General features: G+C 42.7%; 1 protein-coding gene across 1 annotated transcript in view; it reads right to left on the bottom strand.

The window, feature by feature from the left end:
- Positions 1-6,844: 6,844 nt before the first annotated feature.
- SRD5A2 (steroid 5 alpha-reductase 2) overlaps positions 6,845-26,713 on the bottom strand; it is a 58,725-nt gene continuing 38,856 nt past the window's right edge. The window contains exons 2-5 of the mRNA XM_001105329.5: positions 18,275-18,438; positions 16,050-16,151; positions 13,678-13,828; positions 6,845-10,663 (exon numbers count right to left, since the gene is read on the bottom strand). Coding sequence (XP_001105329.2) covers positions 10,597-10,663; positions 13,678-13,828; positions 16,050-16,151; positions 18,275-18,438 — 484 coding nt within the window. The 3' untranslated portion in view covers positions 6,845-10,596. The remainder of the gene's footprint in view (positions 10,664-13,677; positions 13,829-16,049; positions 16,152-18,274; positions 18,439-26,713) is intronic.

The following is a 26,713-nucleotide window of genomic DNA, read 5'->3' as shown; positions in this document are numbered from 1 at the left end:
CAGGAAAGACCTTTCTTACAAGGTGGTATTAGAGCAGACACCAGAAGGAAGTGAGAGGTGAGCCACGGGAGTTTCTAAAAGAAGAGCATTCCAGGCAGAGGAGTGAGCATGTGCAAAGATCCTGGGGCTGTGGGGGTTTTCAGGATCTTCCAGGAAGTCAGCATGGTACTGGACAGTGGGCCACATGGAGAGCAACAGGAGATAAAGTCAGAGAGGTAATGGGGCCCAGGTTCTGTAGAGCTTTGTAGGCCACTGCAAAGACTTACTTTTTGGTCTGGGTGAGATGGGAGCCCAAATACTGTTTTCAAGGTGATGCGAAAAGGTTTACAAGTACTTGTAAAAGTGTCACTCTGACTGCTTGCTGTATTGAGAATACACTATGGGGAAGCAAGTATGGAAGTGGGGAGATCAGTTGAGAAACTTTTATGACAATTCTGAGAGATAGTGGTGGCTCTGAAAAGGTGGGATAAAGTGTGGTGAGAACCTGACTAAATGTCAAAGTAGATCAGACAGAATAGGAGCACCCTGGCAATTCTGATGAAGGGGTCCAGAAACCATACTTTGAAAAGCACGACTGTAGGGCAACTGTTGGAGGGAAAGTTCATGGCTCTAGGTGCTCTGCTAGACTGTCTGGTGTTGAGGACTGTCACAGTCCTGAGCCTCCAAGTTTGTGCATCAGTCTCATAGAGCACAGAAACAAAAGTAGTAACCCAGGAATCAGGCTCACAGCTCCAGCCCCTCTCTGCCCTGTGGCTGGACCCCTTTGAGCCACAACTGAAACAATGGGTATAAAAGTCCAGCCTTCATCCTAGAAGGTTTAATGTAAGTACCACTTCGAATGATGTATATGAGTGGTCTTAGATAAGGTCTGGACCTCGAATTAGTCCCATTAGTTGTGTGTGGTATTTCACCATAAATTCATTAATGTGAACCTTGAAGACCTTCCATTTTTATGCAAATGTTCCTTCAGTGAAATGCAAATATCCCCTGGACACAATCAGACCTTGTGCTGTCAACAGCTAACACAGTTTGGAGATTTTTTAACAGCTCTTCTGGCATCACACCAGAAAGTAGGCCGGGAGGGACCACCGGGCCGCGCTCGGGTGCACACACGCGTCGACCGGGGCAACGCCACGCGGGGAGAGGACGTGCCTCCCCCACGACGCCGACAACGCCCGAGACACACCAGAAAGTATGATGCCAGAAGAAAGAGGATAATCATTTGTTCACATTAGATTTCACCCACTTCACAGTTTTCCAGATGAGGACTAACTCTCTGCTTTCTCTTTATGCATTTGCTTAAGAAATCTCTCTCAATTTCTTTCTCTCTCTCTCTCTCTCTCCCCTCTCCCCTTTTTCCCCCACCCCTCCCTTATGGGACTCTAATTACACAAATTTTTTTCTCTTTTTGTTTCAGTTCAGATAAATCTATTGATCTATCTCCAAGTTTACTGATTTTTTTACTGTATCCAGGCTGCCAAGCCCATTAATTCTTTATTTCTTGATATTGTGGGGAAATTTGTCAGCATTTCCCTTGGAATTTGTTTAGTTTTTGTCTTTCTGCTGACATTCTTCATCTGCTTATGCATGTTGCCCACATTTTCCTCTAGATCCTTCTATATATTAATCATAATTAGTTTAATGTCCCCATCTGATAGTTCTAATATCTGGACCACTTCTTTGTCTCATTCTGTTGACTGCTTTATCTCTTCACAGTGGATTATCTTTTTGTTTTTTGCCTTGTTTTATGTATGTGTATGTGTGTTCATACTTTTTATTCAATGTCAAACATAAAGGAACAGTAGAGACTGAGGTAAATAGTATTTATACCCAGAATTAAGCTTGCCTTTTCTACCAGATCATAAGTTGGGAGTTGGGGGAACAGGCTAGATTTGGGGTTTGTTTTACTGAATTAACTTGTAACGCACCACACTCTTCAGATTCTTTCTATGATGAGCTGCTGCCGCCTTGTGCTTACTGGGAGGCCTGGAGGGCCAGAGGGGCCATTCCTTGTTTCTTGTCTACTCTCAGCTCTCAGCATGCCTGTGCCACATGGGTGGTTCTCTTTGTGTGCTCCCCAGCAGTAGAGACCAACTCACCCCAGTTTGCGGGGACCTTTTCCAGTTTAAGCATGGAAAGTCCTGGGTCCCAGGAAACCCCTCAGTCCGGGACAGAACAGGATGCTTGGTCAACTGAGTATGTGAGGCTCCCAGGGATTCTGAACACTCATGCTAGGCCCCACTCAACTATTGACAATTTGTCAAAATTTCCCTTCTTTTCTTCTTTGCTCTTGCTCATTATTGGGTGTGAGGTGTGTGCTGGACTTAGTATAGTTCCTAGTTTCTAGGTGCCCCTACTCCAGCCTCAGTCTTAGGTGAGTCCTAAGGGGCCAGGCCACTATGGTGGGAAATTCTCAGCATTCCTGCACCATATCCCACACTCTGCAGCCAAATGCTGGACTGTGGGGGAGACTTAGTCAGGAGGGACCCCTAGTGATGCAGACCTCTTCTTTGTAGCTCTACAGGCTTCTGTCCTGATTGGGTTTCCTGTCCTTTCCTTGAGGACAGACAGCTTCTGCGTCTACCCCACCATCAGCATCAGAGCGTCAGTGTAACATTGCCTGAGACTGGAGCCATTTCCTGATGGCCTGCTAATGCTTGCTACTTGGCACAAGGCTCCTGGTGGGAGTTGGTAGATTTGCGGCCTGCTCCCCACCCACCCCCTTAGAAGAAATAGTTTTTGCTTCTACTCCTTTCTCAGTGACAATATAGCAGGAGATGGGGCAGTTTCCTGAATGCCCTCTTTTCTGGTTCTTTTATGCTTTATCCCCTCCCCTAGAGTCAGTGGACCTTTCCCTGGGTCTTAGAGAAGGAGGGTTTCCTATCCCTCTCCCGGAGGCTTGCAGCTTTTGCTTTCTGTAACAGAAAGGCCTGGAAGAGGGTGGGTGATATAGTTTGTCCCCACCCAAATCTCAACTTGAATTGTATCTTTCAGAATTCCCACGTGTTGTGGGAGGGACGTAATTGAATCACAGGGGCCAGTCTTTCCCGTGCTATTCTCATGATAATGAATAATTCTCATTTTTCTCTTGCCACTGCCATGTAAGAAATGCCTTTCACCTCCCACCATGATTCTGAGGCCTCCTCAGCCATGTATAACTGTAAGTCTAATTAAACCTCATTTTGTTCCCAGTTTCAGGTATGTCTTTATCAGCAGCATGAAAACAAACTAATACAGTAAATTGGTAGCAGTAGAGTGGAGCGTTGCTGAAAAGATACCCAAAAATGTGGAAGTGACTTTGGAACCGGGTAACAGGCAGAGGTTGGAACAGTTTGGAGGGCTCAGAAGAAGACAGGAAAATGTGGGAAAGTTTGGAACCTCCTAGAAACTTGTTGAATGGCTTTGCCCAAAATGCTGATTGCAATATGGACAATAATGTCCAGGCTGGCGTGGTCTCAGATGGAGATGAGGAACTTGTTGGGAACTGGACTAAAGGTGACTCTTGTTATGTTTTAGCAAAGAGACTGGAGGCATTTTGCCCCTGCCCTAGAGATTTGTGGAACTTTGAACTTGAGAGGTGACTTGGGTACTATTAAAGGCATTCAGTTTTACAAAGGAAGCAGAGCATAAAAGTTTAGAAAATTTGTAGCCTGACAATGTGATAGAAAAGAAAAACCCATTTTCTGGGGAGATATTCAAGCCAGCTGCAGAAATTTTCATAAATAGCAAGGAGCCTAATGTTAATCCCCAAGAAAGACCATGGGGAAAATGTCTCCAGGCCATGTCACAGACCTTCATGACAGCTCCTCCCATCACAGGCCTGGAGGCCCAGAAGGAAAAAGTGGCTTCATGGGCTGGGCCCAGGGTCCCCGTACTGTGTGCAGCCTAGGGACTTGGTGCCCTATGTTCCAGCCGTTCCAGCCATGGCTGAAAGGGGCCAATGTACAGCTCAGGATATGGCTTCAGAGGGTAAAAACTCCCAGCCTTGGCAGCTTCCATGTGATGTTGAGCCTGCAGCTGCACAGAAGCCAAGAACTGAGGTTTGGGAAGCTCTGCATAGGTTTCAGAAGATGTATGGAAACACCTGGATGCCCAGGCAAGTTTGCTGCAGGGGTGGGGCCCTCATGGAGAACGTCTGATAGGGCAGTGTGGAAGGGAAATGTGGGGTCAAAGCCCCACACAAAACCCCTAATGGGACACTGCCTAGTGGAGCTGTGAGAAGAGGGCCACTGTTCTCCAGACCCCAGGATGGTAGATCCACCAACAGCTTGCACCGTGTGCCTGGAAAAGCCACAGACACTCAACACCAGCTCGTGAAGGCAGCTGGGAGGGAGGCTGCACCCTGCAAAGCCACAGGGGTGGAGCTGCCCAAGACCATGGGAACCCACCTCTTGCATCATCGTTACCTGGATGCGAGACCTGGAGTCAATGAAGATCATTTTGGAGCTTTAAAATTTGACTGACCCGCTGGATTCTGGACTTGCATGAGCCCTGTAACCCCTTTGTTTTGGCCAGTTTCTCCCAGTTGGAATGGCTGTATTTACCCAATACCTGTACCCACACTCTATCTAGGAAGTAACTAGCTTTCTTCTGATTTTACAGGCACATAGGTAGAAGGGACTTGCTTTGTCTCAGATGAGTCTTTGGACTGTGGACTTTGGGTTAATACTGAAATGAATTAACACTTTAGGGGACTGTTGGGAAGGTATGATTGGTTTTGAAATGTGAGGACATGAGATTTGGAGGGGCCAGGGGTAGAATGATATGGTTTGGCTGTGTCCCCACCTAAATCTCAACTTGAATTGTATCTCCCAGAATTCCCACATGTTGTGGGAAGGACCCAGGGGAAGGTAATTGAATCACGGGGGTTGATCTTTCCTATGCTATTCTCGTGATAGTAAATAAGTCTCACGAGATCTGATGGGTTTATCAGGGGTTTCCACTTTTGCTTTTTCCTCATTTTTCTCTTGCCGCAGCCATGATTCTGAGGCCTCCTCAGCCATGTGGAACTGTAAGTTCAATTAAACCTCTTTTTATTCCCAGTTTCAGGTATGTCTTTATCAGCAGCGTGAAAACGAACTAATACAGTGGGCTTTTGTGACTATGCACCACCAAAGAAAGACCCTCTCGGGTCTCCTACCCTGTCCCCAATCCACCTCATAAGCTCCAGGTGGAGGTCTGGGTAAAAGACCCCGCAAAAGACCCGGCAAAAGACCCAGCAAGCAGACTAAGGTGGCCAGGTCATCCTAGTTTGCCGAGGACTTTCCAGTTTGAGCACAGAAAGTCGTGTTTCCCGGGAAACTCCTCATCCTGGGGCAGATCTGGATGCTTGGTCAGCCAGGTGTCTGAGTCTCCCAGGGATTCTAAACTCACGCTAAGTTCCACTCAGCTGTCGGGAATTCATTGAAATTTCTGTTGTTTTCTTCCTTCCCACTCTTACGGCCATTACCCTCTTCCTTCCATACTCTGCTGAAAGTCAAACCATTTGTGTGTTTCCTTTGAAATTCAGTTCTTCTGGTTGCTCTCCTATCTCGGTTCATTAAAGGGCTCAAAAGTTATAATTTTATAGACTATCTGGCTTTTTCTCATTTTTAGAGTAGGGATGGTTATCTGGTGGCTTTCTACATCCTAAGTGGAAAAAAAAAAGACTCCTCATCCCCTTTGCTTCTAAAGAATTGAGCTGCGGCATTAGAATGTTGCCCTGTGGAAAGACATTATAAGCAGCTGCACAAAGTGACCCCTGCATTTACTGTAAAGATGCTCTCATGAACGTAGTTCCCCACATCACACAGCGTAGAAATGTATCATGAGTCTTAGTACCAGTAATAGTTGTGTTTCCCTGGTCAAGTTGTTTTCCTTTTATGAATGTTGTGGATTTAGCAACTAGTAATTTCCTTCTGTACTTTGAAGACTCAGGACCCAATTTATGTCTAGATTTAGCCACTGTACATGATCTTTCGGACAGCATTTTTGCATTTTAACTTTATCTCTGGCTTTATTTTATTTTATTACTCCTATTTTTACTTCCCCTCACTTACTTATCTGTTGAGAGCTTATCCTGTTATAAACCACCAGAAAGGATTATTTTAATGAAATAGTATCTGAAAGGCAACTTGTAACAAATGAGGGCATTAATGAATTGACAAAATTTAATTGATTTTACGGTAATGCTTTCTAGTCAACACTGTAAAAATGCATCTCTAGAAGGAAGGATCCTTTGGGGGAGTGCGTCTGGAGTAAAGGAAAACAAAGGCCTTGAAAAGGGGAACCCTGGCCGTTGCTTATTCCTCTGGATGCTCCCATCTCCCCATTGGCCTCAGCCGACTTGGATGCTGCCACACACTCTAAGAGCAATTACTTCACCTCCTTCTCACAATGTCACTGCCACGCAGAACTAAAACTATCTTTACGAGGTGAGCAGACAGAAATACAATTATTTATGGTGAAGCACAGCCATATGGCTTGTGTTTTTTAAAAGTCAGCTTCTTCTCTTATGAAATGGAGCTCTAACAAGTGTTTATTCTCTCTCTCAGAGGGACGTCTTTTCCTGGGAGGATAAAGAAGGGATCAGGCTTGTGCAGCCTGGACACAGGAAAGGTAGGAAGCCCACTCTGTCAGTGGGAGGCCCGTCTCTCCCAAGGGCCTTCCAATGCCAACCCTCCCTTGGACCCTCCCTCATTACTCCCCCCCTTCCTCCACTTTCTCTGTTGTCCTCCTCCTCCCAGCCAGCTTGCCATGTCGGAAGGGATATTGGCTATCCCTCCAATAAAGAATCTAGATTGTGACTGCATTGAGCGAAACCAAACCCTCAACCCAAAAAAGACAAGACTAAAGAAACTAACACAGCTTGGTGCATACTTTAATCTTCTCCAATTATTTATTTTATTCATCCAAATCTCAAGCTAAGGTTGATGGGGAGAAATGAGGCACAATGCAAATAACACAGAACTTTTTAAGATCACAACTCCATGGACTTGCACAAAGAATGAACAAATCTCTTACTTAGAAATTAAATCCACTCAATGGCTTATTAAATCACCCAAGAACTCACATTGCCTCCTGGCTCGATGCCTCTTTCTTTCATCACAGGATAGTGTAGATGCTATAAAATAATCAGCACCCTTCTCTAGAAAGATTCACTTTACATTTGCCGTTACCCTCCTTGTTTTCCCTGGGTGGACCTCAGCTCACAGCTTATGAGAGAACCAAAAGGCCAAGCGGGAAAGGAAATGAATCTTCATGAATCTATTCCTTCATGTGCCAAGAGCTTGATCCCCTGCTTCTTAGTGAGATTGCCATGAGGTAACCACAAAAATTCAAGAGAGCTATTATCAAACTTCAGGGTTGTAAAACCATGGATTTATTTATTTGTTCCTGAAAGGGTCTAAGCTGCCTAAATAGCTGTTTAATTGCGTATTTCTCATTAGAGCTCCGTTTTCCTTTTAGAATACAGTGGACCCAGTGTTGTTCTTTATGAAAGTAAGCATTAGGGATAAAGGGGTTTATGACCTGAAACCTTTTTCCATGCTGAACACACATGTTGTCTTGACTACACCAATGAAGGAAAACTCTCTATTCTGTCAAATAGGTTTAGGAAAGGGCAGAGCCTGATGCTCCCACAGAGCGAGGGAAGCCTCACACACACAGGCATGGGACAATAGGTGTACAAAATGAATTGTGCAATAGCACTTAAGCTCTGGCTATTTTTCTCCTGCATGAGCTCTGCAGAAATCCAGATGGCAGCCCTAAAGGCTGTGCCTTAAGCAGAAAAAAACATACTTCTGACCCTCAAAGGGACAAAATGAGATGGCTGCTCTGACCAGCTCTGTACCAGCTGTGAGGAGGCCTTTGAACTCTGTGGGTCTCAATGTCACTACCTATCATATGAAGCGGTCGGAATAGCTGATGTCTGAGGTCTGCTTCAGCTCTTTAAGTCTAAATTCTGAAAAACAAGCAAAACTCAACATTTTCTTCCAGGTTGGCAGGAAAACGCCTCTTCCGTGAAAGCTTCAGCAAGACCAAGAGACAGTATCTTGTGAGCTAGGACACTGTTAGACTGTTTTAGCCACAAAACACTCCACGGAAACCTCAATTAACTATAATTTTGTTGCACTCTATTTTTAAAAGTGGGAAGAAATATGTTTAGAGATGAGCACACATTCAGACCTTTACTGTATTTAATCCACATACATATCCTAGCCCTAAACAATGACAAACTGTCATTGAACACAACAGCCCTAGAACACTGAGAATACCTGAATTATCAAGGGAAGGTTTCAGCTTTCATAGAGTTCACGCTACCCTGCCCTATATTCAGATGAAGAAGTTCCACAATCATGCTAACTTGAAATGTCCACCATCAGGCGAGAGGACTGGGGTCCCCCCAGTATGTTAATTACCTAATTAAGTCAAAGTTGGGCTAAATACTATTTTAGAAAGCGCCCTCTTGTGGCAAAAAATGAAATTGCCAAATGGCAGTTTTGTCCTGAGACTGAGTACTGCCATTTATTGTACACTTATTTCATCTCAACGATCGGCCTGGATGTTTTACGTGGGTAGTAAAATAAAGGACTTAAGCAAGGTGGTTTTCAATGTCATGGAGAGAACTGGAAGTCTTTTGTGTCTCAGAGCTCAAGCTACACCTGAAGATTTATTTCACCAAGTGTATTCATTCTCCCTGTGTATTCCTCAGCACCAAGAGTGGCGTCTATCCTCAGGACATTTTCCCGCACGTTTATTGTACTTCCTTGTAGTTCTGAATTGTGGCTGAGAGGCTCTATAAGTCATACTTCTTTATTTCCAGCACACAGCCCCTAATTTCATGAAGAGAGAAGAGAAGAAAGGAAACGACACTACAGACAGGGTGAATGGGAACGGGGGAAGGAGGGACAGAGAAGCACACCTCAATATCTTGTGAAAATCTCCAGAAGTCCCAGGATATTTTAATTCAAACAAAATTACTTAACATCCATAATTTTTAAGGTATTTAATGAACAAGAAGAACATTTATTTATATGATTGCAATCTGTATTTTTCAGTAATCAACATCATCCTCAGACCTTCCAAGTTTCCTCTGTGACTTATATAGTGAGTTTCTGTACTTAATACCACTGGTGCTCATTTCTCAAAACAGTTTGCTAAATATTGACAATGCATTCCACAAACACAGGCCTGAGAAGACAAATATTTCCATATATTCCAATTACAAGCGTTCGGCCCCTTCCTTAGAGTCCATATCTCAGCACCCATGCCGGGGTGACCGCTTCACAAGAGTTTGCAAACGCAAATGCTTACTAGCTACGTAGTTCCAGTTCTGGTGTGGAAATGTGGGCTCTGAATGCTCAGATCCTCCAGCTTTTTAAATGAAATTAGAATGCCAGAGTTCTATGAAGGAATCTCCTAATTTTTACGTTTTTGAAACTTTGTAAAAAACAAAAAAAGTCTGAGGCAAACAAAACAGGTTTTCTGCCCAGATGTGCCCTTCTGTCTGCAACTTTCAGCCTCTGCCTGCAGCTCATGTGAGGGAGGCATTCAAGCTGCCCCTAGGAGACACCTTTTTGAACAGGTTCTGAGAACTACAATGAAGAAGTTCCAGGAAAGGAAAGTTGCTTGGGGCTTCTGCTGTACTTCACATCATTGTGGACATCTGGTGGAGGCAAGCAGCATGTAACCTCATCATTAATTCTCTTTGTTTTACGCTTACTTTTTTTTTTTTTTTGGATATTGCCACCAGTTTCCAAGAACATGAAAGTTTGCAATGTCTATTGTAAAACTGTTCTCTATCCTCTTAGTAGCCATCCAGGATCATGCTGTTCTCTACTCTCCCAGCAGCCATCCAGGGTCATGCCTTTTTCTTTGTGGTTATTAAAACCTGGCCTTCAAGAATAGCCATACCAGTTTTCCGGGGATTGTGAAATCTTCTGGAAAACAGAGGCACTCATCAACTAAGACACTGCATACATTTGAAATGAGGTCAATGCATCAGTATCTTTTCAGCACTATGAGGAGAGGGCTCCTGTATTCAAGGTCTATCTAATAATTTCTCATCTTTCCTAATTAACCAAGGAAAAGGAAGACGTGACTGGGGTTTTCATTTGGGAGTGGGTTTGCTCTGGGTCTGTGTGGCTTCAGAGTTTAAATCTCTGCTACTCTGTATGCGTACAAAATGTATACCTTTAATAAGGTCTGTAAGCACTGCCTTCAAGCCAAAAAATTCTTGATTACAGAGTTGTCCTACATTGACAGGGAGTGGGTATGAAGCCACGTGTACTTGGATTGCCCAGTGAAAGAAATAGGAGAAGTTTGTACTTTCTCAGAGCAATACCTAAGAAGCAACCGTTGCCATTTGGAAAAGTGGCTTTTTGAAGCTTCAATTGGAGATCAGGATAGGGGTCCCTGGAAGGGTAGAAGTAAACTCTAAGCAGGCACCACTCAGAATCCCCAGGCCAGCTGGCAGAACGCCAGGAGACCTACTATTATATATGTACATACATATATATATATGGAGGACTATTATATCATGGAAATTGCAGTTTCAGCAGCTTGACAGTTTACATCAGCGTTGTGGGAGCTTTGCTCCTTTTTAATTTGGTTTCTTTAAAAGATGAATGGAATAAGGGCTTTCCGAGATTTGGGGTAGTCCTCAAACATCTTGAGGTAGAACCTAAAAGACAAGAAAGGAATCATTGTACATATAATGGGGCAGTGGCTGACAGCTGAGGTTTGCTGTTAACAAATCTTTGTTACAAGTCAACCTACAGTTATCTCGAGTCTGACTATTTCAATAGTCATTTATGATTCTTATTTCTCCTTCCCACAGCCTATTTCTTGTAAATGTTGAAGCTTCTTTTGCTGGGAAATGAAAAGTAATAGGCAGAGGGTAGTGGTGATGGCTGTGCAACATTTTGAATGTACCTAATGCCACTGAATTTTACACTTAAAAATGGCTAAAGTGGTAAAATTTTTGTTATGTATATTCTACCAGAAAAAAAAAAAAAGTGTATCCGGAAGGAAGTACTTGTTTGGATTCAGCTGGGAAATACAGGGAACCAAAGACTATGGGCAAAGAGAACCAGCAATGTTCCCAGGAAAATGTCCTTTCATAAGGCCTGGGAATGCTAGCAAAATATCACCATGTATCATGAGTTGAATTCTGTCTTGTCAAAAGATATGTTAAAGTCCTAACTCCCAGTATCTGAAAGGGTAATTTTTTTTTTCTGGAACTAGGACCATTGCAGATAAAATTAATTAAGATGAGGTCATACTGGAGCAGGGTATGCCCTTAATCCAATGTGACTGTGTCCTAAAAAGAAGAGGAGAAAAGACAAAGAGACAGAGACAGAGACCCACAGGAGAGAAGGCCATGTGAAGACGGAGGCAGAGATCAGTGATGTAGCTATAAGCCACAGAACACCAAGTGCTGTCGGCCACCATTAGAAGCTAAAAAGAGGCAAGGAAAAATTCTTCCCTAGAGCCATCTTGGGGGCATGGCCCTGCCTACACCTCGATTTCAAACTTCCAGCCTCCAGAACTATGAAAGGACAAATCTGCGTTGTTTTAAGCCTCCCAGTTTGTGGTGATGTGTTGCAGCAGCCACAGGAGACAAATGCATCTTATAAGAATCCTTTGTCCTTAAGTTGCCAGGCTGTCCTCCTAACTAGTTGACACTGGCAGTCCTCAAGGCATAATCAAGATGATACACTCTGTTAAAGTACCTTAGTTTGAACTAGGGGGCAAATAATAAGTTACAAAAGGTGGCTAGTTTTCGGTACTGTGATTTGAGAAGGCTGGTGGGCTGCCTCCGCCAGTGCTGCCTCTGCTGTGAGTGCCTGGCTTTGTTTTATAGGAGCCTTCACAAAGTCCTGTTAGCCTATTAAAAACTATGCCTTCTGGCCCTTGTCTAGGAGGTATGACATCACAGAATGAGGCCTCAGTTTGGGTTTTATTGTTGCAGCAGCTGGAAACGTCTAGTGGAATTATAGCCCCTCTCCTAACCAAGCACGGTAGAGTCCACGCTTCCCAGGGGCCCTCCAAGTGCTGGGTGATGCCTTCTCTTCTCCCCTGCTTGCTCTGCCTCTGGTGGGCAGCAGACCCAGCCTGAAATGGTAAGAACTGTTATGACTCTCTTATGGGCTAGGAACCCTCTGCCACCTTTCCTCACAGAGTCTAGGAGGTGGTAGGAATAGGTCATGAGCTGTTGCTTCATTTCAGAACGTTGTCCTCGAACAATTCTACTCAGAAAAAAAGGAACTCATTCTTAGTTAAATCTTCAAAACTAGGCATTGAGTCATAATCCCAGGGTCCTGCTTCCAAGACCATTCATTCCCTGTTTGAGTATCCATAGTCTCCAGTAATTATAGGCTTTCTCTTTCCACAAAAGCCATTTTAGGGAAAGGATCTGAAATTTACACTTGGTAATTTAAAGCCTGTTAACAACCTAATATATTACCTTTCACTTCCAGCCATACTTTTAGTTAATTCTTTTGTCCCCACTCCACCCTAGGTTAGTGAAGCTTTAGGCCAGACCTTCAGAGGGAGGGTTCCGAAACACCTGCAATTCCTGGCATTTCCCAGCAGATGGGGCAGTCCTAAGATTGCCCCATACATGCGATTTCTTGTCCTACCTTCCTCGGAAGCCAGGGTTGGCCTTGGTTATGATTTATAGAGGGTGGGTGTCAGGGAAGGAAGGCAGTACCAAAATAAACCCTGGCATTGCAGAGATTCCAGGGGAAATAATCCTTCTGGAGTTCCAGGGCTCTGTGATTACCTGAACTGTTAGCACCAAATCTTGTAGCTAAAAATAGCAGCCACATAGTCACCAAAATAGTACTTTTTCCCTGTGGCTCTCTAGCCTGCTGTGCCTCAGAACATCTGTGGAGGCCAGGCGCGGTGGCTTATGCCTGTAATCCCAGCACTTTGGGAGGCCGAAGCGGGCAGATCACTTGAGGTCAGGAGTTCAAGGCCAGCCTGGCCAACATGGTGAAACCCTGTCTCTACTAAAAACACAAAAAGTTAGCTGGGCATGGTGGTGGGCCTGTAGTCTCGGCTATTTGGGAGGCTGAGGTGGGAGAATCGCTTGAACCTGGGAGGTGGAGGCTGCAGTGAGGCAAGATCGCCCCATTGCACTTCAGCCTGGGAACAGAGTGAGACTCTGACTCAAAAATAAATAAATAAATAAATATCTGTGGAGCTTTGGAAAGTGCTGGCCATGGTCCTACCTATGGCACACATTTCCAGAAATGTGGTGGGAGGGGATGAAATTGAAGCATGGAAATGGAAGCAGCTTCTTCTGCTTCTTGAGGCTTTTTCTAACCATCTCCAGGTAAGCCTGCCTGGTGGGCACAGAGCCTGGGTCAGCTAACTCATGTGGGTGCAAGGCACTTCTCGCTGGACAGCCTTCTTCAGCAAGACAGGCACAGGACCTTCCCGGCCATCACCTCAGTTTACATGGACTTATGTTTGTTCTTCAAAAAATTTTATTACTGCTACTCTCATCCAGCTAACTTCCAACTTCAATACAAGCCCAGTAAGTCAGAATATGCTAACCCAGATTATTGTATCAACCTTCCCTTAAAAAGATAAATATCTTCGGTTTCTAAATCTTCCTCTGCGGGTTAAAAGCCTGTTTGGAGAAGAAGAAAGCTACATGAATGCTGCCGCTTTTATTGAAAAGTTTACCTATGGTGGTGAAAAGCTCGCAGCCCAAGGAAACAAACTGAGAAAAATGCAAATGCAAGTGCTGGGAGGGACCAAGTGGCCAGCGCATAGCCGATCCATTCAATGATCTCACCAAGGAAATTGGCTCCAGAAACATACGTAAACAAGCCACCTGCATGCAGAAGAATCAGAAGGTCAATCATTGCAACTGAATCATTGTGACATTAAACTCATCTGTGTTGTTCCAAAATACACAAAGGCAGCAAGAACAAATGTGGGGCTGGAGACTCCCTCCATAGTCGTAGGAGTCTGGTGGAATCCTCTTGGGGAGAAGGGGAAACAAAGCAACAACAGCCAGTTGCCTGGAGAACATTCTGGAGTCACGAAGAGTGGCCTCAACTGCTTAACAGGCTCTCTCCAAATCTCTAACAACTGCTGGACCACTAGCTTTGGGTAGGACAAGGGAGAAGTGTAGGAGGTCTGGCTTTTGTTTCGTTCTATTAAGAAAGGTTTTGGGGCCACTTCTTACCTCCCCATTCCTTTCCTGGACACCCACACTTTCACATTCACAGTCGCAAAATGTGAAACTGCACACTACATTAAAATAATAAAAATCTGAACTTACAGGAGAAGGAATTTAGATTCTCTTATGGGATTTGCCCCTCCCCACCCTTCTGCAAAGCACTCTCCTCTGTTCATGTTTAGAGAGTAGGAGCTGCAGGTATTTGTCCTGCTGGAGGCTGGTGAAGTCGGCTTCTTGATTTTAAATGTTTCATTTTCTATCCAACCAGGTATTTCTTCTCTCAGGACTGTATCTAGAAATCAGCATATTTCTAATGATATTAAATATATCCACACTCAAATTTTATTACCCACATTAAACTGGGGATGTTTAAACCAAAACAATTTTGTTCTTTCTATAGTTATATAAAAATATTTTGTGTTTAAATCATTCTCTATTATAATTCAAAAGTTGGAAACTAATCTTGGCAACTGGTTTTTAAGTGCTTTCTCTGTTCTTCTTTATTTATCTAGTTATGGAGTGAATGTTTTTAAAATCAAAGCCCCTTAGAGTTGAATCTTTCTTGAAGATGAGATTGCATCAGTGGTTCCCAACCTGTGATTCTCTAGGACCTGGGAGGAACCAGAGATCTAATGCAAAGGGCCTATAAATTGTCTATGAATACAGTAAATGGCACATCCTAACCTACTAAATTATTTCTGTTTGATGTAGATACTGTTAGGATATTAACAACATTCAAATTCATTTGAATATGTTACTGAATTCATAGTAACTTTGACACCAATGACTATTAATGTGCACTAACATCATGTCATAATTGAGGAAATTTTTTGATGTAAATAAAGGGTTGTATTTACATCAAAAAGGGTAGAAACCAAGGACTTACACAAATACCCATCTAAATCTATTGAAGGATGACTTGGACTGATTCACTCCCATTTGCATATATTTGTCCTTCTCATACCCTGGTTTCTTTTTTTTTTTTTTTTTTTTTTTTTTGAGACGGAGTCTCACTCTGTCACCCAGGCTGGAGTGCAGTGGCCCGATCTCAGCTCACTGCAAGCTCCGCCTCCCGGGTTCGCGCCATTCTTTGGCCTCAGCCTCCCGAGTAGCTGGGACTACAGGCACCCGCCACCTCGCCCGGCTAGTTTTTTGTATTTCTTAATAGAGACGGGGTTTCACCGTGTTAGCCAGGATGGTCTCAATCTCCTGACCTCGTGATCCACCTGTCTCGGCCTCCCAAAGTGCTGGGATTACAGGCTTGAGCCACTGCGCCCGGCCTCTCATACCCTGGTTTCTTTGGAACGGTTAGGATTACAAACATGCTCACCTTTATCTCCAAAAATGCACTTGTGCTTGTAAGATCTCCCATCCTAAGTTTCTATTAAGTAAATATAGTTCTCTACACCTTTAAAAGTATATACAAGTGGCAGGAAATACACAAGTTCTAGCCTTAACTGCTCACAAGATAAGTCTAGATCAATTAGAGGGGACACATTTATTGGCCAAGCATTCAGCATCATTTGCAAACCTAGAAAGGATCAGTCCTCTGTACATGACAATCTTACCTACTGCAATGAGGTTGTAGGTAGCTGATTCTAACCCTACTCAAATCTCCCACTCTCTCCCACTTCCAGGTATTGTGGCCTCGCACCTTACTGAGGGCCCTGGTAGCTCTCTTAAGCTTCTGGGTTCAGGTCAGAAATGCAGACGTACTGTGATGGGACTGGGTATGCAGGGGAAGTCAAAAGCAAGCTGAGAGGTATTGTATCATCTGTGCCCTCACCGTCCCCTCTCCATCTGCTACCATAGCATCATCCCCGGAGCAGGCTCAAGGGAAGAGTGAGTCTGGGGGCAGGGGAGACATTACCTTGTGGAATCCTGTAGGTGATTTCTCCAGGCTTCCTGAGCTGGCGCAATATATAGTCACTATGGATGTTGACTCCCATTCCCAAAATAAATAAGAAGACACCTTGACAAAGAAGAGAGAAAGGAGAAATGTTTTAAAAAATGTGTCCAGATTTTGGTGCCTTTTTCACAAGCTAAGCTAAAATGAAAGGAGGGCCATTTAATTCCTAAAAATGAAGGGAAGGGCATTTAATTTCTAAATCTAAGAATGGTCCTAAGATACGGCAGAAAGTGGGGAGGGCAATGAGTCCTGGTCCTGAATGGGGAGCACTGGGTGGGCTGTTTCCTAGACTCAGGCTGAAAGTGCACAGTGGCACCACCGATGGAGACAGGTCGGAAAAGAGAGGACAGCAGGAGGCAGCACCATTGTCCAGTATTTAAATACATAAACAAATAAACGAACGGATCATAATAGTAAGCCTTTAGCTCATTCACAAAGAGTCAAATCGAGGTTGCATATCTCAACAGCCAATTCCAGCCCCTTTTCTTTTGCCATCTCCCACTATAGAGGCTGAATTGAGAAAGGTGGTCACACGAGCCAGTTCCGCCAATAAGATGTAAAGTGAAGTCTTGGTGGGGGGACTTCCTTGGAAATCGTTTGCTTTTCTGATAAAAGGTGCAGGCAAGACCGGTGCCCCTACTTCCTCCTTCTTCCTGTCTTGATTGCCAGATGTAATGCCTTGAGCTACAGTCAACATCTTGCAACCATGAAGTGACTAACAAGAGGACCACAGGTAAACATGCTAAGAATAGAGGAGACAGAAAGTGCCTGAGTTATTAATGGTGTCGGTAAGCAACCACAGGAACGCAGAAGCCACCTGCTTCGACACTTGTTGTTATGTAAGAACTAGGAATTCTGAATTCTTCCAGTCACTATTATTTGGTTTTCTGAGCGCATTCCTGACTGAAACACCCACTCTCATAAAAATAATGTGAGCTCATTTGGAGGCATGGCCACTAACAAACTGACTTCCACCACTACCAGTTCACACACACACCCCCACACATACACATTCTGACATTAAAAGTAGCATACTACACACACTGTTCACATCTTTATTTGTTTTACTCAGCCACATATCCCAGTGGTGTCTCCACGTACACTATCCACTGGTACAGAAAGGGCCCTGTTCTGAGGTGAGGAGAGCCAGGATCGGGGATGCTAGTTCCTGCATCCCAAAGGGTGTTACTATAGCCCAGAAACACTCACCGTCCCACATAAAGGTCCAACCCAACCTCTCAGCAAAGCACATTAGTGCTTTTCAAAATACGTCAGGCAAAAAGCAAGAATAGTTTAGTTAAAACAATCAGGTCTGTTCTCACCTTATCTGATACAATATAAAACAAGGATTTTCCACCTTGTCTAGTCAAACGATCATTGGCCTGGAAGAAAGGGTATCTGGGGAGGGATGGCAGGGGAGTGGGGAAGGAAGGGGGTTAGCACACACAGCAGTGTCTTCAACTATTTTAGATAGGGTGGTCAGGGAAAGTCCCTTTGAGGAGGTGCAAATTGGTGGTGAACTAAATAACGTGAGGAATCAACCCCCATGAATACATGGGGGCAAAGCCTTCTAGGCCAAGCTTGTCCAGCCCGCAGCCCAGGACAGTTTTGGATGTGGCCCAACACAAATTTGTACACTTTCTTAAAACATTATGAAATTTCTTTTTAGCTCATCAGCTATCATTGGTGTTAGTGTATTATATGTGTAGCCCGAGGCAATTCTTCTTATTCCAATGTATCCCAGGGAAGCCAAAAGACTGGACACCCCTGTGCTAGGCAGAGGGAACAGTCCTACACAAAAACACTGGGGCCGGACAAGTCTGACAGCTGGTGGCAAAGCAGGAAGGCCACTGGCACTGGAGCACAGAAAAGGAGGTGCAGCGAGCCTGGAAAAGAGGTTGGGAAATTGGAAACACCAAGAACATTTAGAATTTAAAGGCAGTGGGAAAGAATTTGTATTTTGAGAGTAAAGGAAATCTACTGGAGAGTTTTGCAATGGGAAACGGCATGATATGTGTTTAAACAATCTCTCTGGCTACCATATAGAGAAAAGACCAGGGTAGGGGTGAGGGAGGGGAAGATGGGATCATTAGCAGGTTATTGCAGTAGGGAGAGGCCATGGCGACGTAGACTGTGGGAAGGGTTGTTAACTGGGGAGTAGGTGAGAAGTGGCTAGATTCACTTACCCAAGCAAAACCGTATGTCTGTGTACCACCCATCAGGGTATTCAGCACAGTAAATCAGATAGTAGCTTTGAAGGAATCCATTTCCAGCGCAGAAGGCAATGCCTCGGAAAATGAGTACAGCTGGATAAGGCCTCCCTCGATTGAGCAGTGAGTACACAAATGTCCTGGGACACATGGGGAGGAAAGGTTAGGATTCACTGTTAAAAAAGAACATGGTCTCATCCCCACCTCTTTCTTAAGCTCACACCAGAAGGTACAAAGACCAGACAGCCATTTAGCCTTAACTCAATACAAATTATCTTCTCCAGGAGGATGTGTATCACAGGCCAAAATAATTCCATACCTGAAAAGTACAACCACTAAGAAATAATCAACAACACAGAATACATAAATAATTTGCATAATAAATAATGAATAACATGTACCATGTTGGTACATGTACCATCTTGTACATGTACCATGTTGGTACATGTACCATCTTGTACATGTACCATGTTGGTACATGTACCATCTTGTACATGTACCATGTTGGTACATGTACCATCTTGTACATGTACCATGTTGGTACATGTACCATCTTGTACATGTACCATGTACATAATTCCACAAAGTGAAATTACCACGACAAAATAACAATTTTAAATAAGCACAATAAATATCCTTAAAGAAATGTTTCCTTCAAAGCAGAAAAAAATACTCACTTGAAAAAGAACTAAATAAAAATAATTTGTCAAAAATTATAAAGCCTATTAGTGATAGAGTAAGAGCAAGATCTAGGTCTTCTGATAATCCCAGTTGTCTTTTTAATTAATTCCTTTCTAACTACTCCAGAATTGGCATTTTCAAAAAGAGGTACTGTCACTGTATGCGAATGAGTGACAGATTCAAAAAAGAGAATCCATAGTTAAGTAAGTTTGGGACCTATAACATCAGACAAGACCTAATATTTACTCATTGTGGGATTTCTTCAAGCCACGGCATGCTAAGGACATGATGACTCTCTGAGAAGGAACCCCTAGTTTGGCACATTCATCACAGAGCTGGAGCTCCACTCCAGAAAACACTTTCCTAAGCAGGGCAGATAATCCTATGTAGACAATTGGGTCCTGAAGCTTTGAAAACTGATATTTGATTCTGTAAATTTTATATTCATTTTTCTTTCTCTGTCTCTTACACACACACACACTCACATATGCACGCACACACACATGCACAAATGCACACGCACACGCTCATGCTAGACAACCACACACATCTCCAGAGCATTCATCTGATCTTTTGCAGACAAGAAAGACCAGACAAGATCTGCAGATTCCACAGATAATCACAGTTGTATTTTGGATAGAAACACCTATCCTTCAAAGTCTGGGAGGTTTGTCTTAGATCTCCTTCTCAAAAACAGGAAGTCTAAGAAATGCCCTGGGCTTCATGTCAGGGACGTGGGTCACCATTTTTTTGTACCTAGATCATATGTGAGCGTTGCTTCCTAAAATTGTTGTGAGGATGAAATTATCTAATTTGATGCTTCCTATGAAGAAGCATATTTTAAACTATGGAGTGACTGGCAAAAGTATGCAGACAGGTGTTGTACTATGTGTGAGTCAATTTATTTATTTTATTTTTTTTGAGATAGAGTGTCATTCTGTTGCCCAGGCTGGAGTGCAGTGGGGCGATCTCGGCTCACTGCAACCTCCACCTCCAGGGTTCAAGCAATTCTCCTGTCTCAACCTCCCAAGCAGCTGGGACTACAGGCGCCCGCCACCACGCCCAGCTAATTTTTGTATTTTTAGTAGAGACAGAGTTTCACCATATTGGCCAGGCTGGTGTGGAACTCTTGACCTTGTGATCCACCTGCTTTGGCCTCCCAAAACACTGGGATTACAAGCATGAGCCGCCGTGCCCAGCTGAGCCAAATTTTATAAACATAAAACATCAAGGTTGTATTGAAGACCTGCACTTTCCCCCTTGGCAACAGCAATTTCACATCTTTCCTCTTGGCTTGAACATCGACAATTCTGTTGGAACAGGGAGGCTGCTCAGGTGTTCCCAGGATGCTGAAACTCCTCACCTCTACCATCTGCTCTCCTGGCCAGTTAATGGACTATGAGGATCTTTAAGTGTTTGTATTAAAAAGTTGAAGGGGAAAGAAAGGTTAGCTTCCTGTGCTGTCTCCCTAGAAACTAAATGCTATCTGCTGTCTCCCTCTCCCCTTCACACCTGGACTCAGGTCTACTATGTCATCTGCAGAATGCCTCCCACCCCACCCAATCACAACAGTGCCTGCAATTCATGTCTTCAGTAAATAATTACCTTCTCTGTTTCTCACCTCCTTCAAAACACAAATACACACAACAAGGCAAAGGAAAATGAGTCTCTAATACCAGAGTGTGCATAAGTGAATTAGATTAATGAGCTTTTCTTCCTTCCCCAGAGGGAAAAAGAACAGAGTGAAGATGTAGTGGGAGAGCAAGTGCTCTGTGGTTAACAAGGTCAGGCTTGAAGGACTTTACTATTTCATAACTCTGTGATCTTGTACAAACTCCTTCATCTGTAAACTAAGGTTAATTATTAACCTCATTGGACTATAAGGTTGGACTCATTGGACTACTATTTTATGAGAATCCTTGGATTCCTATAAAAATTAAATAAGATGATGCAGGAAAAAGTAACTGATACAGGATTGTTGCTATTTGTTTCTCCTTGCATTCACACTCCATGAGCGCTTTGGGAGCCTGAAGGTGACTTCTTAGAAGAAAAGGATCCTGAAAGGCTACAGAAAGGTATTAAAAAAAAAAAAAAAGTTGTATTTTTGTAATACTTGTAGTAGAAGTATGTATTAATCAGGGCAGGCTCACTACTGTAACAAAAAAACTACGAAGTATCAAAAGATCAACATAATAAAAGCTCATTTCTTGCTCATGCCACAGTAAGATCCTATTCAAGTTTCTGCTCCACAGCCATTCAGGACCCAGGCCCTTCCAAGGAATCTACTGCATCTATCCAGCAGGCAAAGGAAGAGAGAGGACAAGGAGGATTGTGTAGAAGGTTTTCTTAATGACCATGCTTCAGGCTGGAAGTGGCATAAATTCCACCCTCATTCTTTTGGCCCCACCCAACTGCAAGGGAGGCTGGGAAATGTAGCTGATTGGGTTTCCCAGCAGCAAAAAGAAGGAGGTTTGGTGAACACAGGGTACAGACAGAAGGCTTTGGAGAGCTAGAAGTCCTGGAGAACAAATAAAGTTCATCTAATCTGAATAACTTTGCTATTGGAAAGCTGGAAGTAGTTCAAAGCTTGTTGCACTGTAGAAAAAGACAAAGACAATGACGAGAAGCGGGAGAGAGTCTATTAGCCCAAGAGACTGGCAGTTGGTGCTGTAGAGTTGTAGATGAGTTTCCCCTTCAGATCCCATGCTCCACCTATGACTGAGACTCAGTTTCCCTGGTTTGGGACCACATCACTTTAATTACCTCCTACACCTCTAATGTAAATTTTCATTCTTTTATGGTTTGTTCTTATAGAGAGACTGATAAGTACTCTGTAAATATAAAGTTTTCTATCATCGCTAAGTAAATATTCATTTGGGGGGATTCATTGGAAAGGGTTAACTGAAATTGCAAATCCAAATTAAACCAAAGAAAAAAGCTTTAAAATTACACATCTTGCATAGACCAACTCATATTTAACTAAGTCTTCTTCAAATATAAATGCTATTGCTAAGATTATCAAGCCAATTGAAGACTTTTCACTATATGAAATTTTAGACTCATTGTCAATCAAAATAAATTCAAACTCTATATATAAATACAAAGTTTCCATGTATATATTTAATTATTCTGTATAGTAATTACTCCTTTCTTGACCCTGTAACCTTGTTCATCTACTACTCCATTTTCCTGCTTTCCTTTATAGCAACTCCAGAGAGCTGCCTATGCTTGCCATCTCTGTCTTCTCCTCCACTTCTTTCCTCCTTCCCCCTCCTTCCATGGAAACAAATCATGGTGAGTCCACCAGAGACGATCACATTCCCAAACCCAAGAATCAATTTACAACTCTCTTCTTATTTGACAAATTAATCACTCCCTCTTTCTGGAAACACTTTCTTTACTCAGCTTCCAGCACACCACACTCTCTTGGTTCTTCTGCTTCACTGATCTTTTCTCATTTTCCTTTGCTTGTTTCTCCTCATCCTCCTGACCTCTAAATATGAGAGTGCCCCCAGAACTCAGGACTCTTTTTCTTCTTTATTTACAGTCTCTGTCTATGTGATCACATCTAGACATATCATTAAATATCATTCCTATAATCTGAATGCGTCCCTCAAAATTTGTGTGCTGGAAATTTAATCCCCAATGCAACAGTGCTGAAAGGTGGGGCCTTTTAGGAGGTGTTTAGGTCACGAGGGCTCTGCCAACATGAATGGATTAATGCTGCTATAAATAGGACTTGAGGAAGTGGATTTGCTCATTCTTGCCCTTTCACCTTCTGCCTTCCTCCATGTGAGAATACACCAAGAACGCCCCCATCAGATGCTGGCACCTTGGTCTTGTACATCCCAGCCTCTAGAACTGTGTGAAATAGATTTCTGCTCTTTGTAAATTACCCAGTCTCAGGTATTCTGCTAGAGCAGCACAAAACGGACAAAAACAATCATCTATAGAACAGCAAGTCCCAAATTGATATCTCCAGACAGGATATCTGCAGTCCTTAAACTCAGACTCACATGGGCAACCTCCTACTATACCTCTAGTTTAATGAATATTTCAATTTTAACACAGTCAAACCCAAACCTCTGATTCCCCATTCTTCTCCAAACTTGCACTTCCCTCAGTCTTCCCCATCTCAGTAAATGCCAAGTGGATTCTTCCAATTGCTTAAGCCAAAGACCTTAGACCATCTTTGATCTCTCTCTCTCTCTCTCATACCCCACATAAAATCTGTTAGCAATTTCTGTCATCTTTATCTGCAAAATATTTTCAGAATCTGGCCACATCTCACCAACTCCACTATTCCATCTGAGTTTCATCTCTCATTAAACCTCTCCTGGGTATTTGTAAAAGCCTCCTCATTTGACCACCGCACTTACTCCACGGCAATCTATTCTCCATACAGCAGACCAAGTAAAGCTGTAAACTGGATCATATTACTTCCCTCTGAAAACCTCCTTTGTGACTAAACAAAAGCCCAAATTCTTGACTGCCTTCAAGACCCTAGACAGTCTGATTCCCTAACTACATCTCTGCTCTCTTCTACCACTTTTATCTTTGTCCATCTTACTGCAGCCACTCTGCGCAAATGTTAGCTTCCCTGACCACCTTATGTAAAATAAATAACCTCCAATGGCTCCAGCACTCACTAGCCTCATAAATCTACTTTACTTTTTCCAGTAGCACGTTTTACTAACATATTCTACTTTCTGTGTTTATTGTCCACTTCTTTCCACAAGAATGTATGCACCATAAAGAGAGAAATGTTACCTATTTTGTTCATCACTATATGTGCGATGCCTTGAACAGTGCCTGGCACACAGTAGGCCTGGAATGAATTTTGAATGAAAGAAAGTCTATCATGTGCTATAAGTGGCACACATCATATGCATGCAGAACTCCAAATTTTATCTCATTGTATACGCATCATAACTTTTACTTCCAGGAGGTTGTGAAGTAGAGATGCTTTCCCACATTCCTCTTGCTACATATAACTGAGTCTCTGGACATTATTTAAAAAGCAAACATGAGAAGATTCTAACAGTTGGTGAGAACAAGGCACATGGGCTAGAGACCTTAGGATTTGAAGAAAAACAAAGCAGTGTGTTCTTGGGTTTTCATTTTGCCTCATATATTCCAGATTTAGAGCTGATGAAGTTGGCAACCATAAAATGGAATAGTCACAGATCAAAAAGCCAAACAAAATCTTACTTTCTCTAGCTAAGGAATGAGAAAAAGGGAAAAACCAGAAAGACAAAAACTTTTAGAATATAGTTGCTCTGCTATAGCAAACACCACAGAAAAACTGGCTCACTCTCACCCCACTAGCAAAGTCTGATGCAAGTGCTTCCATCAGACTTCCTCCTGTACTTTCTGTACTTCCCCCTTACCAAGCTGTGATAGGCACTCTAACCCCTTGCCAGGCGGTGTCAGAAAAGGCTGGGTAGGGAGTCAGGAATTCCTACTGGGAAGTAACAAGTTCATCCCACTTCTGCACAGTGTTAATAAAGACCACGTGGGGAACCAGGACTTCTTAACTCCACATCCTCCTGCTGGCCTGGGTAGTATCAGAGAAGCCCTAGTGGAGAGCTGGAATATTCACCGTTTCCCAGTGACAACAAGGCCACCTTCCCTCCTCCACTGCATTCCATAGTGTCAGTGGAAACCAGTTGGGAGGTGAAAGGAAACATTCTTAACTCTCTCAGCCAAACAAGTATCAGTGGAGGACTAGCAGGGAGCCAAAACTCCCACCGCCACACAAAAGCAACAAGGAGCCTCTACATTCAGGTTTCAAAATGTCCAGGTTTCAACTGAAAATAACTTAACATACCAAGAACCAAGAAGGTCTCAAACTGAATTTTTAAAAATCAATAGATGCCAATACACTGTGTTATGTAATTCTAAATGTACGAAGGAGAAATATTTAAGACAATTATACTATAAATGAGGAATAAAAAAGTGGCATTGCGGGAAGTATGTTTTCTGCACTCAAACTGGTAAAATGACAACACTTTTAAACTATGAAAAATTGTGCATGTATAATTTAACACCAAGAACAACCACTAAAAAACTATATGAAAGAGATTCTCTTGTATCAAATCTAAGAAGGAATCAAAATGAAATTCTAAACAATGTTCATATAATCACCAGGAAGCATAAAAAAAGAAAACAGGCTTAGAAAAACAGAGAGAACAAACATAAAACAAAAAATAAAATTTCAGACTTAAGCATTAATACATTAATAATTACAATAAATGTAAATAATTCAAATCATTATAAAGACAATGGTTGGCTAAAGACAATTAAAAGACAAGAGTCGACTAAAATATAAACAAACAATAGGTTGATGACAAGAAACTCACTCAAATATAACAATATAGGCTGGGTAAAAGTAATAAAATGGGAAAAGATGTATCATAGAAACATTAAATAGAGGAAGGTAGGTAGAACATCCTGGAGAGCTGGAAGAGTAAGAAACATGAGGAATCTGTCTCCCTGACTAGGCAATAATTGCACTGACAGAGTATGTCTGATATAACTATTTTGGAAATCTGGAGTCTACCGAAGGCTTGCAACTTTCAGGGAAACATTTGGATGGCACATTGCAGTTAATTTTGATTTCAGCTCAGTCAATTTTAGCTCTTAGCACAGTAGCAGCTACCCATTTCCTATCCCCACCCCTGTGGCAGGCAGCTGTGCATGTATTCCTGCAGCAGTTTGCACACAGCTTGAAGGAGCCAGGATAAGCAGAAAGGACCCTGTCCTCTAAATATCAGGCATATGTGCTTAGATTGATGATTACTGCTTCTGATCAGAGAGGTACAGACAAAGAGGTGGTGGGTCTTTGCTGTTACACTTTATTGCATTGTTGCAAACCCCTTTCCATCCAGCTGAAATGACTTCCAGGGATTTAAAGGGCTGGCACCCTATTTCCACTCCCTTTTTCATTTTTTCTTTTTCTCCTTTTGGGAACCAGATATTAAAAATAAGGACATTCACAAACAACTGAATATATGGGAAAAATTATAAAGTTAACACAGAAGGATGCAAGCTCAGAGAATATCAGTAAAGACTTTACGTTTACACCTCAGGCTGATCCTTGGCACAGAGACAGACTAAAGCAATTTTAATAAACAAACAAAACAATAACAAAAAACAAACAACCTTGAGGAAAAAGAAGAATCTGCATTCCAGAGTTATCACATTATTAAATTCAAATGCCCAAGTATCAACAAAAACAACAACAAAAAATCACAAGGCATTTGAAAAAAGAGGAAAATATGGCCCATTCAAAGGAAAAAACAGTCAACAGAAACTGCCCCTGAAAAAGACCTAACAGCAGATCTACTCAAAAAAGACTTTAAAATAACTGTCTTGAAGATATTTTAAGAACTGAAAAAGGGAGGGTGGAGCAAGATGGCCAAACAGAAGCCTTCAACAATGATCCCCACTGCAGGAAGACCAATTTAACAACTATCTACACACATAAAAAGCACTTTCATAAAAGCAGAAAATCAGGTAAGCAATCACAGTACTTGGTTTTAACTTCGTATTGCTGAAAGAGGCACTGAAGAGGGTAAGAAACATAGTGTTGAATTGCCAGTGATGCCCCTCCCCTATCCTTCTGGCAGCAGCCACATAGCACAGAGAGAGAATCTGTAAACCTGGGGAAGGGAAAGTGCAGTGATTGTGGGGCTCTGCACTGAACTCAGTGCTGGCCTGTCACAGTGGAAA

The sequence above is a fragment of the Macaca mulatta genome, chromosome 13 (genome assembly GCF_049350105.2).
Source record: "Macaca mulatta isolate MMU2019108-1 chromosome 13, T2T-MMU8v2.0, whole genome shotgun sequence".
Lineage (NCBI taxonomy): Eukaryota > Metazoa > Chordata > Mammalia > Primates > Cercopithecidae > Macaca > Macaca mulatta.
Note: the sequence above shows the minus strand (reverse complement) of the source record. Positions and strands in the feature narration are given on the sequence as shown.